Source organism: Epargyreus clarus, unplaced genomic scaffold (assembly GCF_041222505.1).
Source record: "Epargyreus clarus isolate Ecla_fem2 unplaced genomic scaffold, WU_Ecla_fem_2.2 ptg000026l, whole genome shotgun sequence".
Taxonomy (NCBI): domain Eukaryota; kingdom Metazoa; phylum Arthropoda; class Insecta; order Lepidoptera; family Hesperiidae; genus Epargyreus; species Epargyreus clarus.
The window spans coordinates 13,258,051-13,277,470 of record NW_027332233.1 but is presented as its reverse complement, the minus strand read 5'-3'; the positions used below and the strand labels follow the sequence as shown (position 1 = coordinate 13,277,470).

The 19,420-nt window shown below is 33.8% G+C and overlaps 1 protein-coding gene across 2 annotated transcripts in view; it reads left to right on the top strand.

The window, feature by feature from the left end:
* centrocortin (cerebellar degeneration-related protein 2-like) overlaps positions 1-19,420 on the top strand; it is a 198,738-nt gene that overhangs the window by 150,949 nt on the left and 28,369 nt on the right. The window contains exon 1 of one of the 2 annotated variants that reach the window (XM_073087576.1): positions 16,301-16,716. The exons of the other annotated variant lie outside the window; for it this stretch is intronic. Within the exon in view, the coding sequence (XP_072943677.1) occupies positions 16,635-16,716 (82 nt within the window). The 5' untranslated portion in view covers positions 16,301-16,634. Of the gene's footprint in view, positions 1-16,300; positions 16,717-19,420 lie in introns of those variants that run through there. 2 annotated transcript variants of the gene reach the window in all.

The following is a 19,420-nucleotide window of genomic DNA, read 5'->3' as shown; positions in this document are numbered from 1 at the left end:
CGCGATTCATTTCTATATTCAGAGCGGACTAGCAGTTTTACGCGAACTATATCTTCTTTATTTACAATACATTATTTACATTTCTTTGAGAACATATGTAAAGGTGGCAATATTTATTCATTTAAATTAGGTATAAAATAACCCCAAAAATTACGAAACGGTATTTGGTTGTACTGGCTCTATAATATTGAATCTAATAAAATTCAAGTACTTAAGCAGGTATAATAAAATAAGTGTTTGAAGCCAAACACCCGCTGCAAAGACGTGACTACTTTCTACTGCTCAATTAATTATTTTTACACTTGCAAAACAATTAAGATCCTTCCTTATATTGCGGAATTTAAGGCCTAAAAATAAAAATTACATCCACATCTTATGTAAATAGTAATTTCAGCAATTGTGTAAGATCGTTTTGGCATAACGTCGAAAATATCGTCTTTGGGTCGTGACACACATAGTTCCTTTTATTTGAGTGTCGATTACAGATTTCGATGTTCGATTATTATCGATATCGTAACACTAACTGTTGTTTCCGTGTAAAGTATTATGTTGTTTATAAGAACACTGATCTGCAACACCGATTGCGAATTGTTCCGTATTCGTCGCACATCTCATTCTTAAGTCATGAGGAATCATTTTTTCCGTGTGACACGACACGGGAAGTTGTTTTTTAGAAGACCGAAGTAGTAAATGTCCACCTGATGGACATCTGTGACCGGCTTCTTAGAAAAGTTCTGTCTGAAGCCGAAGCAATAGATACACGATGTTGATTGACCCCTGACCCCTGAAAGCTACGGTTAAACGATTAAAATGATATCACAGCGGTGGCAACATCTCTATGACCCGCGTGGCGGAGCGGTTACCATAAAGGGCCGACACGTATAGGGTTCCAGGTTTGGTCCCCGGCCAACAGATGTCTAAATGATGAATTAAGATTTCTGTCCTGAGTCTAGGTGTTTGTGTATTTGTGGCACCCACGATACAGGGAATTTGAGTGTGTGGCTGTGAGTACCTATATAATGCGTTTTTTCAAACCTATATTATGCGTTGTTTTTTTTTCTAAGGAAGTATAGGAATTTAATGGTCATGCGGGTATGAAACAAAATGTACTGAAAAAACCAATAACATGTTACATAAAACAGATTTGTATAACATAATACATTTTGTAATACCGTTCAGATGGTTCGCAGAATACATCCTACGCAAGTCCTTTTATTTGGCTATCGGTTACTGAACGATGTACGAGTTTGATGATTATCGGCATCCATGTTGTTTGCTCATTGACGTAACGCGTGTAATCCGACTAGTATTACCAGTATATACATTTATGTGGGACGTCTCGAACTTGATTTTGAATATTTCTTTCTGGAAACTGAGTCTATGCAAAATTTCTCAAATTTTAAAACTTTGGTAGAGTATGGCAAAGCAGAAGTGTATAAGACGCTCCAGTTTAGTCTTAGTTATATTTTTTACTTCAGTATAAAGTGCTGTATGTGTTCGTGATTTGAAAGAGCAAGGGACGGGGATCACATGGGTAGGTAGCACCCGATCTTAAATGGGAGATAGGATTCAATCCTGTTTGGAATTAGGTAATTCTTAGGCGTCAATTGGCAGCAGAGACCACTTACTGTGAGACGCGTTGGATACACGTTTGCTACTAAAATACGCCTCTGTAGGGTACAAAGATTCTCAAATAATAAATCAGCTTCAATCAGTAGTCCAGCCAACTGTAAACCTTATAGTCACTCTACTTTGAACAAAGCAAGACAAATGTTAGGTATTATCTACCCTAAGTCCATAACAATAGCATCCATTTACATCAATGAAATTTGAATACCAACGACACTGATATGCTGACACTTAAAGTATTTAGCCTATTCTATACCACGGTAACTAGATCCTCCCTATTTGGAACGCCGGAAGTAATCGCATTATTTTTCACAATAGGAACGTATTTTGTTCTAGGTTAGATAAAATCGTATCTTATTGCATAGCCTCATTTTAAAGGTAAACATTACGTTATGTAGTTTTGATATTTTAGCGGATTAAGGCCAAAATAAAAAGTATAGATGAGTCAGGTAAATAATGTATAGTGATGACAATAGCTAAGTCAGTTATGAGGCTAATTATGCAATTTCTTAAATTTACAGTGTGAAAAATCATTATCACAAAAAGTCAGTTTTAAGAAACAGTTGAATAATTAATCAATGAATCGATCAAGTGAATGTATTTTAGACAGTTTACATCCAATTAAATTATATCATTATTGTAATTACATCATTTAGATTAGAATCATAAGTATCATTAATTTATTACATTGATATTAATTGGGAAGATAACCGAATTTCTGAAGTACGTAATCTAACAGATACAAAAAAATAGCACAAACCGTGACCCTTCACTAAAATTAGGAAGAAAGTAATTATATTTCTTAACAAAGCCCTTCAGCCCTTAGGTTCTCTTTTTAGAGGTGTCGAGTGGTCTCGAGATGCAGTTTCCAGTCTAGATCTAATTTATTTCCCCTCAACACCTCATTTGCTTCGCTTCCCAAGCGTTGTCTAACTGATAAATTTATACTTACACTTTAGTAGTGTAGAAACCACATCTTTATTTTGTGCGAAAACCTTTTTCCATGTTGCCTTAATAATTTAATAAGAACTAAACAGTTTAAATGCCAATTATTTCAACGTAATTACACATTACAGTTATAAAACCAAAACAATGAGTTTCATATTAAAACAAAAAAGCCGGTTTCTTGATTGTCTTACGTATTTTTCCGGCATGAACAAAGGTATCGTGGTCATAATTATATAAGTTATTCGCAGACATACACTTAAATCACAATGTATTTTAGATTAAGAAACTAAAACCAAAAAACATGAATTAGTTATACAAATCTGAGGACTTGCATTTTTACCTACTACGTCCGGGTTTCAAACCACGCAGGCGCTTTTGACTTTTTGAAATATAATTAAATTTTCACTGAAATAAATGATAATAATTAATAAGTTACTATCCGAATACTTAATAACTGAATATCTGAAAACGTGAAATACGTGAAAATATTCTTAGAAATATTTTTAGAGTTTTAACTGTCGAGCGCCCGTTAAAAACTGAATTGTTTTAAAAACTTTGTTTTAAAAATTGTTAATGTTCTTAACATTTGTAGATTACTTTTGTGTAAGCTAGGTGCAAAAATCACGTGTTTACCAGAATTTTCGACGGGAATCAATACTTTAGCAAACCCTTGGTGCCAGACAGTCGAGCGCGACCCTCGCAGAATCCCTCCCTTCGTCTAACGCGCTAAGTGAAGCCATTTGAGAGGATTTAATGGTCGGAGGGGAGCGTCTTCTTTACTCCTTAGTGTATTCCCTAGCGCTATAAATTGCGCCAATTTGAGTGTGTTTTTCTTTATGTTGTACACAAAAGAAGACATGTTAGTGTAGTATGTGGAGGTGGAAGCTTTATAAAGACGACCCACGCAGCAATTATGACTGGTCTCACATGCAAAGAATTGAAAGTTCAATTTCTGGTCAGAAAAATCCAAATAATGAATTTTGATTATTATTCTGGGTGTTGGATTTTTTTGCTCCTCTATTTAAGTGTATGGTAAGTACGATATAGGAAAACCTAGTGAGGATTTACGAGTGTAAAAAGTATATTTATAGGTATAGTATAGGCAGGTTTTAAATATGTGTTACAAATGGGAGCATATTATTTTTTGTATCAGCCGTCGTGATAACATGCAATAAGCAATAGAAATGTGAACACATTTGCCACATCTAGATCTAGATGACAGTAATATTTCACAAAATTTTTACGTTGAAGAAATCGAACAGAATAAATTATTTTGCTATATCTCTAAAAAGGCAACTAAAATAATTCAAGTTTGACATAATGAGAGTACTCAATAGAAAAAGATCATTACTAGATTACAGCCACGATTAATGACGATTAGAATCCGACTAGTTTCACTTCTTAGGTAGTAAGTAGGTTATTCTTATTTAGATCCACTGCATACAACTGGTTTGTGAATCTTGGCAAATCATGATTAATCTAATAATTAAAATAGTTCGTAAATAAGATACTACGCGTATTTAGCTTGTGCTTCTATAATACAAGATGTTAATCTAAATATTGTACTAAGATTGTAACCTAGTTTAAGTTGTCTCTATCATGCATAGAAATCTTTAGGTATATCTGCGCATGGTAAACGAACCGATTTCAGAATCCGCTATCCTACAAAATTAAGTGAAAACGGTAACTCGGATATAGATACCGCACCCTTCATGTAAGATGGACGTATTTGAAGGAAGTTACAAATATTCAGTTATCTGCCGTGCCCGTGATCACTGAAGATCCTACCTGAAAAGATGTACTTATTGTATTACTGATTGTCCATCATCATCATCAACCCATTACTGTCCCACTGCTGGGCACGGGTCTCCTCTCAGAATGAGAAGGATTAGGCCATAGTCCACCGCGCTGGCCAAGTGCGTATTGATGGACTTCACATACCTTTGAGTTTTTTTTATAAATCTCTTAGGTATGCAGGTTTTCCGATGTTTTCCTTCACCGTTTACCAAGTGATAATTAATTTCTGATACGCACATAAATTTGAAAATTCAGATGTGCGTGCCTGGGATTTGAACCTCGGACCCCTCGATCGAGAGGCCGAGTTTCTTAGCCACTAGGCTATTGCTAATTATTACTATAATAAAATAACGCCTACATGTTGTACGGGTGTATTATGCAGAGGAGAGATACTCGTAGGTACTCCCCAAATTAGTAGATACCATTGGTAACCCACTCTCCACAATAAATAAATACGAACAAATAAGTTGCTACACTCATATGATCTTAAATTATGCTGTGATTGTAATGAACATAATTTTGCATTTCGCAAAATAACTTTTTATGTCCTTTCTACTTTATTGCATAAAAATGTAAACGGGGGCGAAATTCTAGTACTTCGTATTACAAATATTATTTAGACAAACATTTATACAGTTGCTTGTATTAGTTGTTTGTTCAGTGATTGATTATTTGCAAATGATTTCCGACTGACTTATAATGAGTCGGTCAACGTGAGGGCGGTGTAATTGATCTGTACAGATTGTTTTTGTACGTATAACATTTACGTAATACGTTATTCGGGCTAGTGAGAAAATAATAGATCTACACTCTGATCAGTATGTGTGGGTAAAAGGATTGAGACACTGCATTCGTGCTTTATTATTCAAATGTCTTAATATTTCTAACTTATTAACATTAGAGATGAGTTTAGATTGGCAATATCGCGACCATTTGGATTTTAGTGAAGATGCTGCACCTGTCTGCTGATTGCTTAAGTCTTGTGTCATCCCTGATCCGCGTGTTGGAGAGATTGCCATCGCTCTAACACGCAGAGAGTTCTGGGTTCAAATCCCGGACTCTCATCTGACATCTAAATTATGAAGTAAGATTTCTGGGTTTGGGTACCAGTCAATAGCATCCACGACATATGACCAATCTTAGATATAAATATTTATAACATTCAGCACTTCCTCTCTGTTTTGTTTATTCTGTTGTCATTTTTTAATCCCCTTTTTATAAAAGAAAATACCCCGATGATAGCACTAAGCTATTAACTACATCACATGACAGAATAAAGCTAAACTACTGAGTAAGTGATGTCAAATATTTCAACGTCAGATATCGCATTTAATGTATTAATCATCATGGGAAAAGTAAGTAAGTGGCACAATAGCAATTTTCTAGTCTCGCGAGGTTGGCACGCGACGGTCGGAGCGGATATGTTGCCGTCCAATCGTTGAATTATAAGTGTAGATCTTGTAGATCGCAATGTGTCTAGGGATGTCGTGTAGGCCTAGATGAACAAGTGTCGTAAGAGTAAGGTACGAGGCGAGTTTCTTTTTTTAATAAGAGAGTAGCAGACGAGCATGCAGTCCACCTGATGGTAAGTGGCTACTGCCGCCCATGGACATCTGTAATCGACCCCAGATAGGGTTAAATATTCCTACCTAAGGTCGGCCACAGATACACCGCTACCCCTGAGGACTAAGCTGGAATGCCCCGGAAAAGTATGTCTTCCTTACCAAACCCTTCAAACCGGAACACAGCAGCGCCTAACACTGCTGTTATTAGGCAGAAGTAGGTGTGGCGGTGATGCCGCCGGAGTCGAACCACAAAGGACCACCTTCAAAGTTTTCACAAGTTTACAAGTGGTTAATGACGTAGTTTCGTGCTCATGCATCATCAATCATGCTCGACCCATTTCTACAACAATTTGACGACAAATATACAAAAACATCACGGTAATAAACAAAACTATCTTAAATTACGATCATTGGCTTGTAGAACTTATTTTATAACAGGTATTCTGTGGGTAAAATGACGTTATTGTTAAACAATAAATTATGTTGAAAGGTTGATTGTTATAATTAAATAAAGAGAAAATTTAAATGCAAAAAAGTTCAAACAATTGCACAGAACTTGTACTTAGAGTTTTCATAATTATATAAAGAAACAGAAACTTTACTATAACCCAAATATTATTAACATTTTTTGCCTCTGTCTGAGTACATTTGTCTTAATTATAGACTTTAGATTTTTTTCGCTACGCTAGGCTAGTTGAACCCATTATGTCAACTCTTTCACTTAAAAGTATGAGGGAGACTGTCACAAATTCAATATTGCTTTAATCACAAGAATAACAATAATTAAGCGTACATAAACGTTGATAAACTGGAAATAAAAAGGGGACAAAGCAGTATAGAATAAGAGTAGCCTTTCTACCTAACATGCCGATCAAATACATCAAACAAAAAGACACATTCCCAACAGTCTGCAACACGAAAAATTAGAAATTAAACGAACTTACCTAAGTGAAGTTCCAATTTCAATTGTACGAACTGCATAGTCTCGAAATGATAATGTTGACATGTAGTACACCGCCAGTCGCCAGCCTTGTGTCACGTATATTCAGAGCTAAAAACCTCGAATTCAAATAATTTAAAACAATATCCAACCTACTTATAGCGCCCCCTACCGGTAAATGTCATTAAGTTTAGAGATCCTGGGGTCAAGATGTAAGTTCATTAGCTCGATTATTTTACAACATAGATGATATTATGGGTAATACTTATCGTATATAAGTATGGGTGGGTGGGTTATAATATCATTTCGAGACTATGCAGTTCGTACAATTGAAATTGGAACTTCACTTAGGTAAGTTCGTTTAATTTCTAATTGTACTTCACTGCATAGTCTCTTCAATGATAATGTTGACATGTAGATGTTTAGAGATTTGTAAATTTAATATATCTATTTAAATATTAATTACAGTTATCAAGTATACGTTTGATGTAACGTCTCTACTACAAAATTGAACTTAGATCTGATCCATTCAGCTATCCTTCTAAGAGGGTCTTAACTGACACTCATATGTTTAGACGTCAGCGTAGCAGCGTGGTAATGCGTGCTCTCTAATGGTATGTATTGTAAAAAATGATATATCAATGCCATCATCTTCCGTGGTTGATAAAATCTAGAAACTGTCGTCTGGAAGGTCACTGTATTATAAGATTACATAAAATAAATAAACTTATTCTTGCAACTCTCAAGTGTTACTAGGCCTATCTAGGTAATTTTATTAAGGATGTGCTGGACAAATACTATGATTACTATGAAATAATTGTAATACTAGATTGTTTGAACACTGGTTATAGTAAGGTTTAAATTCATATGGCAATTTAATATACAATATCTTCCGACAAGCAATTTGGTTAATATACAATAATGTTATTATTATGTTTATGTATACTTTTTAGAAGTCTCGACTCAGATGTAGGCGAATCGGTAGTAATAATGGCATTCACGGGCTTACACCAAGTGAACGTCATAATATATACGATATCTATTGTTTTTATATATTACTTATATATATATATATATATATATATATATTACTTATATATTATTGTTTTTTTTTTTTTTTTTTTTTACTATATGAGTAATTACAATAACCAAAAAAAAAAAAGTAAATAGTATTTTTTCTTCATCTCCACTAAATAATATATAATATTTTACATTTAACTCGCTAAAAATATTTATACATCAGATGTAACTTTCCCAAGTAATAGCATACTTGGGATATGGAGGATAGAAAACCTAAATATGCATTTTAAGAACAAAAATAATTCTAGATATATATATATATATATCAAAATGAAAAGAATATTGTAACCAGTCTACAGATAGATCTAGTTATTTACACTGTTTAGGCCAAAATATTATAAGCACCAGCATCACGTTTTCATTATTGCGTCTAACATTGCTTGTAGAGCAACAAAATCTTGAGATTCGTGTATAGAAACGAAACGCTCCTCGAGGAAGCGAGTAACATACAGGGTAAAGCGTTGACGAAAAAACAATTGGATTTAGATCTTCTTCTTTTTTTTTTTTTTTTTTTTTTTTTTTTAAATTCATATGAGACCCAAAATGCAACCCTTCCAAAATGAAAGGTTTATTTATTTATTTATTTATTATTATTATTATTATTTTATTTTTTTTATTACTATTTTTAGGACTGTCTGGACCAGTCTGGTACTACCACAAACTCCCCAACCGTTCAGAGATAATCTTTAACAACAATTATTTTATTAGAAATAAAATGAATATTTCCATTTAAATAGTATAACCTTAGTCATGACATGTAAGTCATACTTCTTGTAGGTTTCCTAGTAAATAAATCTATTTAAAAACCTTCAAAGTGTTAATTCGCAATGTATAATCTTGATTTAGTGATAGCAAATTCATTCTGAAATTATTGAATGTATTATGGAAATAAAAACATTCTTTGGGTATTCAATAAATCGAATATGTGCCTTGATATTACGGTTAAATGTGGGTATTAAACACCATGCTGTATCTATATGAAATAACTGTGGAGTTGCCTACAGGTATTAGGGTTTCACCGTGTTGAAGATGATTATTGAAAAAATATCTTTAAGCACAAGTAACGCTGCATTTAACTTTAAATAGTTGATCGGATTTGTTATTTAAATCAAATAACAAAAATACCGAGAATAATGACCATATGTTACATAACTGATTGTGTCCCGATAATAAAAATAATATGACAACTACCACCTGTAATTATATCTATGTGTAAGAGGGATAGTATTTTGATAAACATTATTAAAATCGTTATATATATATATACATATCTTTGCATTTATTATAATTTTTATTTTTTAATATTATTATTATATATATTTTTTATTTTTTTTCTTTTTATTTCACCCTTGTGTTGATTTTTAATCTTTTATCTAATGGTAAAGCAATTTTATTTTTTATTTATTTATTGCTTGTATAATACAACCTTAACAGTTGTATTACATATTTCCAATTATCAAACTATCTTTTAAATAACCAATAAATCCTAAAGAATGATATAGCTTATTATGTCTATGATCCTAAATTACTAAGTGTCGTTATTGTTCCTTGTCCATTATTATGACATTTCAAATAGGAACTATGTTATATAAATATATAACTGACACAATGTCCCTAGATCTTAATCAGTTATGTATGGTCTTGTATCTTTTAAAAGGTTAGTAAAAACATAAATATAGTGTTCTGCTCAAACCAAAGGAAAGAACTTGAAATGCATAGAATTTCCATTTAACCATAGACATGTAAACACTGTTTAAGGTAATCATGAATTAGTATCCAAATATGCTTTCTTGAAAACAATAGTAAGTAGTGAGTGGAATGCCAGGCTTTATTTAAAGCTCAAGATTAAGACCAAGATATTCAATATAAACCAACATCACCATCATCAGGTGTTGGTAAGGTAAAAATATTGTAAAAAATTGGTTAAGAGTAAACAATATGTTACCACTGATGTGAGAAGTCTTTCTACACACATACCGAGTATATTTTGAAAAAATTTTCATTCCTTGAGAATAATGAGTTTAAGTGTTTATACAAATAGACTCTTAAAGCTAACCACTTGCAAAGCTTGGGTCAATAGTTATTTGTTACAACTGGTCTTTAAAATTATAATTATAATCAACCACATTATTAACCACTCACCTAAAAATCTGTTGTGATTGAAGATTTATTCCAAAGGAAACTTCGATCAAGCCTTTCTGTGACACAGGTATTTGTGCATGAGGCTTGTTGTAAGTCAGATAATGACCCTATTTGGTATGAGTATCTCAAACTTTTGGATGAAGTTTATCATAGGATGAAGTGTAAATATCTTCGTTATATTTGTTATTATAAAATATTGTACTATATATATATGAATTGAACAATCATTGTTTCTTAAACCATTTTTCCGATCATTTGTTCCAGTACTTGTACTATGAAATTTCTTCTTATTATTTATTATACATAATAAATGACCAGCACCAGTAATAAGATAATTGATAGCAAATTATCTTTATAAAGGCAAATAATTTAAAATTATTAAGAAACAATCATGTCAAATGCTTGAGAGCAGTAAGCATTCGCCTGATGTGGCATGGCTTTTGACTCTTTACAGCTACAATAGTAACTGCGACTTGTGCAACTTTTAAAGTCTAATCATGTGTTATCCGTCCCACAGTTTCCTAGAGGCTAGTGTTCTTCCTTTAAACTATTTTTTCCTTTAGTCTATCTATCACCATCTAGATAGATAGATAGTTCCTTTAGTAAATTACTCTTTAATATGCTGATCTACCTAGATACCAAATTCTTATGAATGGTTAAACCAAATTTAGGTTCTTCTAGAGTATTACAAAAGGATATAAATTGTCATCTCTATATCCTGTATCATGTACATTATTAATCTGAATGATTCTTCAATAAAATGTTCATTCATTAAAATCATTACATCCACTCGATGGTAATAGTTGTGTCTATCTACTGATTATTAGTATTTTGTTATATAGGTCATTTACCCAATGTAAAGGACATAATACCCTATTAGAATGGGTGAATATCCGTTGTATCCATCTACTTAATAGTAGTATCTTGTTATAGTTGTTATATAGGTAAATATCCAATATGTAAGGGTCCCTTATTTGAACGGATGAATATCCATTAGGTATATTCTACTCAATAGTAGATTATTTTATGTGAGTAAATACTCAATATAAACAGGTTAGTATCCACGAACGGGGCTAAATAGCACCCTATTTCTTGTAATGTAGGTAAATATCCAATATGTAAGGGTCATAACCTTATTTGAACGGGTGAATACCCATTAGGTATATCCTACTCAATAGTAGATTCTTTTATGTGAGTAAATACTCAGTATAAACGGGTTAGTACCCATGCACGGGGCTAAATAGCACCCTATTTCTATGTTCATAGCTTTATATAAGCGAGATTTATATAAGGATTTAAATAAGCGAGATCACCTAAATAGGTGACAAGCTTAGTTAATGAACATAAGACGTCAAATTCCTTGCTACAGAACAATATGGTAATCTAAAAATCCTTTGCTTGGAAAAATATATATGTAAAAATTTACCTTGTCATTCCTCATTAATATATAAGATTATCATCTTATCTTTAATAAATGAAAATAATACATTTTCAATTTGCGACGGCATTCGTAATGGCCGCCTAGTACAAATCTTCAGAATAATTTCGTCAAAATTCTTTATTTTCCATTGTAACTTTTCTGCACAATATATCACACCTACGTCTTTTATAAATTATTAATTGAAATATTTGTTATAAATTAACAATCTTTACTATAAATTACTTATTTTATTTCTTATTTTGAAAAATCATAAATGTACACAGGCTGCACGAAAAACGATAATGACATTTACCGGTAGGGGGCGCTATAAGTAGGTTGGATATTGTTTTAAATTATTTGAATTCGAGGTTTTTAGCTCTGAATATACGTGACACAAGGCTGGCGACTGGCGGTGTACTACATGTCAACATTATCATTGAAGAGACTATGCAGTGAAGTACAATTACATGTTACGTTTAGTTATGCAAATCGTCTGTTACATTATAATCTAAGATCAATCTGGGATAAGAAACAATGTGTTGCGCTATTATGTAATTACTCGTGTGAATCTGATGTATCGATTGAAACTGTCTACGCAAATAGTCACACTTTTTTATTGAATTTATGCAAGCTAATGGCGCCTTGTTAAGTCTTAAACGTTCAGTTACGAAAGTAACACATTTTAACAGCACGAAAATGGTTAGCGTGTTGTAAATGACGTAGGGTCAAAGTACATATTAGTTTAGAGCTACCATACAATAAATACCACGGTTTTAACTAAGTATAAATAGGTACCTATACTGTAAGGAATTGTTGATTATTAGGGATGGATACTATAAACATGATAAGTAGTTAGGTACACATTAGTCAAGGGTAGATCAGTAAACACACATCTAATACTTTCTGATTCGTATCTTTTCATGTTAAAGTAATTAATTAGTCTTACAACTCTCAAATCAGTTGGTATTTCTTGAATTAGAACAAAAAACTCCTGCATCAGCTATCAACATGTCACTCTTCTGTAACAGAGCTACTGACAGCACTATAGTTAGATATAGAGTAATTGTCCGTTTCGTTATCATAACTACGTTAATCGCAACCAATTATCTTTATCAATCACATTGTATCATATGTAACGTAACAACTGGATGTGCGTACTCCAACAAATCGTTCATAATTATTAATGAGCCACAAGAACCGTATTACGTTACACATTACAAGCTATTTATCCGTGTCTAGATTCAATCACGCATGAGCATTACTCATATTTGATAAGATAAGTTTCATATCTTCAGTGCCAGCGGCGACAGGCTCCTAATGTATTTTTATTAAGCTTTAAGCTACGCTTGTGTAAATGAATTACGTGAAGCCGGTGCTGACCATCGACTTTAAGTTCAAGGTTCAAGGTTTGATTCCAGAGGCATCACCGTCACACCTATTTCTGTCTAATAACAGCAGTGTTGAGCGCTGCTGTTATTAGGCAGAAATAATGCTGCTGTTCTGCTTTAATGAGTGTGGTAAGAGACACATAGGTACAGTACATATTCGAGGCTTTCCAACTTATTCGGCACGGGTGGCAAAGGATCTATTGCCAATTTTAGTAAGAATCTTATTTTACCTGGTGTTAAATACATAGATGACCGTTGGCAGCAATAGTCATCACGTGGACTGCATATTCCTTTATTATTCCAATACTGTACAAAAAATGCACTGGGTAGTCCCTTATTCTACTCCTTTTAATTTTTTAGAAGTAGCTACCTACTCATCTTTAGATGATAATCAAATGAAACTTAAATGTAATTAAAATTAAAATTATGCACGACGCAGGGAAAGATTTTATTATTCAAAATACCAATCAAGTCGATAAATCATTATTTTTAAGCTGATGACACCTTAATTAAATATAATGATTTATGATGATTAGATGAGTAAACTAATTTGCAATCTGATGTTAATAATAAGGACTAAGTTAAAACAACTCGTGTTAATACATCTGCCTCACCCCATCATTAAAAGTAGAACAGTGCCGCGAAGGATAGATTACTTTAAATGAAACTATATTGTTAACAGACACCTGAAAGACTATGATGTAAGTAACCATTAATTATTTTAATCATCATTTACGAGCTTACGCAACCCACGACCGATAAAATAATGTAGCCATTGTCTGTCTGTGAATAAAGCTTTGTTCTTTCTAGTAATAAATAGTTCTCTAAACACCCATTGTAACTGTCGTGTGGAGTTTAGTTGTATAAGTCCGGAACTCTTATCGGATTTTGGTCAACCGATTAAATGTTATCTAAGCTGATTTATTTTGTTCTTGCGGTTATCTATCTATCAAACTATCAAACAATATTTTAATAGATTTCTACCTTATTCTTATATAACTTTCTTCTAGCTGGGTTAGTAATTTGAAACGGCAATCTTAGTTATACCTAAGCTTGTTGTAAGCTTAAGAGACAATTTAATAGTTAATATATATTATAAGGAATGTGTAATCTGAACAGATTAATAACCAAGTACTTGTAGTAAACCAGATGTGGACACATCACTCACTGTCACTGCTATAAGAAACAAATCAAAACAAATAAGTAGGTGAGTCCGAAGAAATTATTTGTAAAGAAAATAAAAGTTGATTTGTTGCCTTTACGTTCTAGATGACAAAAAAATGATTACAATGATAACGTAATGTATTATCTATCTGTTATATTATTGGAAATCCAAAAAGTAACATTAATTATTAGATACGAGTTATTTTTAGTCCTGAATGATCTAGTTTATTTTGATACACAAAGAGTGTTATTAACCTTATGATTACGAGTTTCTTATTTCTTATCATTGTTTTGGTCTTCTTATCTTAGTTTCCAGCTTAGTTCTCAGGGGTAGCGGCGCATCTGTAGCCAACCTCAGGTAGGAATATCTAATCCTAAACAGTTTCTCTGTCCGCACTTATTTGAATGAGAAATATATTTACCTACTTACTATTACTTAAAAAGTCTTCTATTTATTGGAGCAATTTGTAAAATGAAAACGTAAAAAGTAAACCAACCACAACATAACGTAATATAATGCGTACCTAAAGCTTATTTGACTGTTACCATCCTATTAGTTCAGTTCAATGTGTAACGTAATTAATGTACCAAATTAACTTATAACAGAAACCACACATCGAGTGACTGTCTTTAATCTTGTTACGAAGACACCAAACTGACTGGTTTAGCCTTTTTGTGGTAAGCATGTTATGGGAAAATTAAAACTGACATCATCAACACAAATATTATTGATGTCATATCTTATTTGTAAGTTGTCGACCCTCGGAGGATAATTCAATCAGAGAGGTCAATACCGTTTTATAGAGGATTATTATTAGAGGATATTCCGGATTTGATCCTCGACAAGCAAACATGTAAATTATTTTAGATTTTTTTTTGCGTGTATTGATTTCTGTGCTTCTCTTTACAATTATTTTTCCATGACATCCATGACACGGTGATTGTTGAAAGCCAGGAAGCATATAAAGTTTATTAGATATTTTATATACCTATGTATATTAATTATATTACTTAGTTAATTTCTCAGAAAAAGTTTGATGAAATATTGTTTTTAGGTAACAAGTCACCGGCTAAAATTAAATATCTACACAGTTTTCGGAAAATAAAGTAGTCTGCGCAAAAAACAATTTTATTTTGGTAACGTCATCTCGCATAAGTTGTTAAACGTCCTGTTTCGGTACTATTTATTAAACACCGAATACATTTTTGTAAAAATACAAAACCAACTTTGTTTTGTTAAGAAACCTTTCATGAAAGATTCCTCAGAATTATAAAACTTGAATGTTTTTTTCCTTCTGAAACAAAAGGCTTTATTCGTGAATTCTCTCATAAAGCAGGTATTCATTGAATTGTCTGAACTCTGAAGGTCTAATAAGCTATAGAAATTGAATTTGTATGATTGTTTATTTATAATCTGACTAGGTACTTTAATTAAATATAGATTTGTTACGAACTTATATCTACTTAGATACCGGTACATATTGGTTTTGCGAAAAACGAAACTAAAGTTATTTACAAAATATCAAACGTTCTCCAATGTAGATTTTACAGGCACATAAGAAGTTACATAATTAAGTAATTTTAATAATTATATCATAATTATTTTAATATTTCTACAGATCTACAATTACGTATTTAATCTACGTACATATATGCTCTAAGTACCTACATACGTTATTTAAATTGCTTATTTGATCATCTTAAATTTATTAAATAACATTATATTCTTTATAGCGTCGACGGATATAAGTTTCCGTTTGTAAGTATTAATGGATACATAATATAGCGTAGTGACTGAGCGCCTGTTCAAATTAAATAGCAACGTCGCATACGTGCGTCTTGGTTTCGACTTCACGTAGATAATACATTGTAATGTTAAATAATCATACCATGTTATTCTTTATATAGTACTTATTATTTACATCATTATTGTTTCAGTGATTTTCTTAAATAAGCTAAATTGAAATGTTATGATCTGTTGTCATTACAATGTCTGTGCCAGTCAATTAAACTCATGTTGCGAATTACATGGAAACCTTACTGGTGCGTCATCGCTAAAAGAACTTGATTTTCCATTCTAAATTATTCATGATAGACAAAGATTGCGAGGGGAGCAGTCAGGCGTGGCGACCCGCCGACGCCACAGCGCCTCGACTCCCGTATCGACACGCGTCCGATCCCGCGCATGCGTGCTAATATAATTTCGTAGGCACAGGACGCATGTGCCGTCTAGCGCCCTCGCGAGACAACGAAGCTTGCAACACACGCCGCGACTCCTCTTTACGCGTCCGTGTCGCATAATTAATTGTCCATTCGATACTGACATTGAACGGCCGGTACGCGACGGTCGCCCGCCTCATTATAATTATTTATTTTCGTGTACCTACCGATAACGCTTCCGAGCACTCTTGGTTTCGAAACAACCCATAACGCCGCGATCAGCTGGCCCGCTCGCGTGCGGTGAACACGCAAATGGCCCTATTCTGTGATAGACGAGTGGTGCGTCAATAATTGTGGTTGCATGATGTCTTAGTGTGTGTCTAGTGTGTGATTGAGTAATTATGGATGCAGTCAAGGAGAAAATCGCGGTCCGGGATGATTTCGACGAAGTGGGCTGTGACTCTCGGCGCTGCATGCTAGACGGTAAGTACTGCGACACCAGTATCGATTAGTTGTTGGCAGAATAGCGCAGACTATTCTGTCTATTGATGCGAATCTGTTAACTTTGTAAATCATCGGCGATAAATGACGATGACGTGATTTACTTGATGAAAATAAGTAGGTAGGTACGCTGGCAGTTATTGATTTCCATCATGACGCTCTTCGATTGTGCCTTGTTTACATATAGCCTGTCCAATGAATAATGCTTGGATGTTAACTTATACAGCATTTTATTGCTTGATAAAATAATCTTTATTTGTCGCAGTAGCCTCCTACCACCCATTTACCTAGCAAGTCTTGCTATATAATAAAAAATATTCCAAAACATGTATTCTAATACCGCCTAATACACACGAAAGCGCAAAAAATTAAACAGGTAGGTACCATAGGTATTTAATATCCAATTACCTCCAAAATCTGAAACTAAATTGCGAGCGTTCAAGCATGAGCATGGGGTATCGATTGGATCAAAGGACTTACTGAGTCACTGCAAAAATGCAAGTCGGTATTAAAAAGTGGATCGGCCGGTCGTCAGGGCTCGGAAACAGATGGTATCCCGTTTTGGCAAGCGAACCTTCGTATTGTGATCCTCGGTGGCGTGCCGCGCCGTGCATTCACCCCTGCAACCCCCGATCCGACACTCACGGGCTTTTAAAATCGATAACTACCCTTGTTAAACCGGTTCACGAGTTGCTTCCTTTTCTATAGTCGGATAAGTAGACTCTATAATATTTTAATTATTTTTTATTAAAGTTTCAATTTGAATGCATAAAATACAATTGTTTCATAGGTATGAAACAATTGTATTTTATGCATTCAAATTGAAATTGAATTGCATTCAAATTGAAACTTTAATAAAAAATAATTCCGAATTTCTCACCTCAGACATATGTTTTTATTACCAAAATATGTTATTATTATTATTATGTGTAACACACCGGTTGATCTTTTTTTTTTTTTTTTTTTTTGTTTTTTTTTTGTGTTAGCATCTGCGATCAGTCTGTCTGCGACTATAAACAGATGTTTTGTGAGTCTTATAAGGCTTGTAGGGAACTGCTCCCAGCGGAGCCAACCCTTTCTTTGTTTTCGGACTATTAGTCACGCGTCATCGAACATATCCCGCCGCTTTTTTAGGCGACGTTCAGTGACTGCAGTTGCCAGCTGCCCCGCCAGTCGGTTGGGGTGCCTATGTAGGCGTTTTTTATATTTTTCTCCATGAGTTTCTATTTCTGTTTTTACCATGGGTATGTTCAGGATTTCATGGACCTCTGTTGTTCTAATAAACCAAGGTGCATTTGATATTTGTTTTAAGATGTAATTTTGTACTCGTTGGATGATCATGACATTAGAGGTACTTGCCGTGCCCCACAGCTGTATACCATAAGTCCAAATGGGTTTCAGTATTGTTTTGTATATGAGCAGCTTGTTGTCAGTGGATAGTTTTGAGTTTCGTCCAAGTAGCCAGTAGAGACCCTTGTATTTTAAATTAATTTCGTCCCTTTTTGTTTGGACGTGTTTTTTCCAAGTGAGTCTACGATCCAAGTGCATGCCGAGGTACTTTACAGTGTTTTGGTGTGGTAGTTGGACGCCATTTAGGCTGACTGGTGAGCAATCGCCCTTTCGGAGTGTGAATGTTACGTGCACTGACTTAGATACACTAGTTGCAATCCTCCATTTGGCTAGCCATTTTTCAATTTCATTTAGGCTGTTCTAACCGGTTGATCTAAATTGATTTAACTGCGATAATATTTCCTTTGAGAATATTTCGTCATGGAGATTTACAGCTTACCAGTTAATTTTTAAAACCTAAACTAACAACGATTTCTCAGAACACCACGTGGCATAGTGGTTACTGGTTACTTGTATCAAAAAGTTCCGGGTTGTATTCCTAGTCTGAGAGATATTAGAATGATGATTATTTTACGCAGGTACCTATATATTTCGATTTTGTAGGATCCTAGTTCTCGGCGTATTAAGGTAAGGCGGCGTTAAGGGGGTCCAAGTCCCCTTTAAACATAGGGTGAGGAAAAGTTCCAGTCTAGTCCGATTATTTTTTTCACAAACAATTGCCATTCCGAATAGACGCGCTCAGCTGTCGATTTTAATGACCGTATGAAATATCTTGTACCTACAAGAACTTGTACCTACCAAATATTGAAAGATGCTGCTGTTACCCGGACAAACACTGGTGTTGTTTAATATATGTTGTTAATAAAATATTATAAGTCACAGATATTAATCTAACGCAAAGGTGTGGCTTGAGGAAATCTGCACTGGAGGTTGATTACGCTACCTCGAAAATAAAATTCAATGCCGACGACAAAAATATGCAACCACCTAATGTGTCATGCAACATTTTGCATTTCCTGTATTTAATCCAAATTATTTACAGGCTATATAAATAAATATATTCAGTCGTTTTGAGATCTCGTAAGCATACGAGTCATCCATCACGCAATCATTTCTTTTGGCTCGAACACAGCAATTTTTTTCTCTTTTGTACTTAATACCATCAAAGATTGGAACTTTGCCAGGGCCTGTACTTCGTAAGGAGTATATGCTGTAAGTGTTGAAGGCTATGTCATCTAGGCAAGCGTGCTCAATGGCACCTTTTCCCGTTATTAATTGTCAATATAACTCAATGTTTTACTTACCAAAGATTGTCATTTGTAATTTTTTTCGAGTA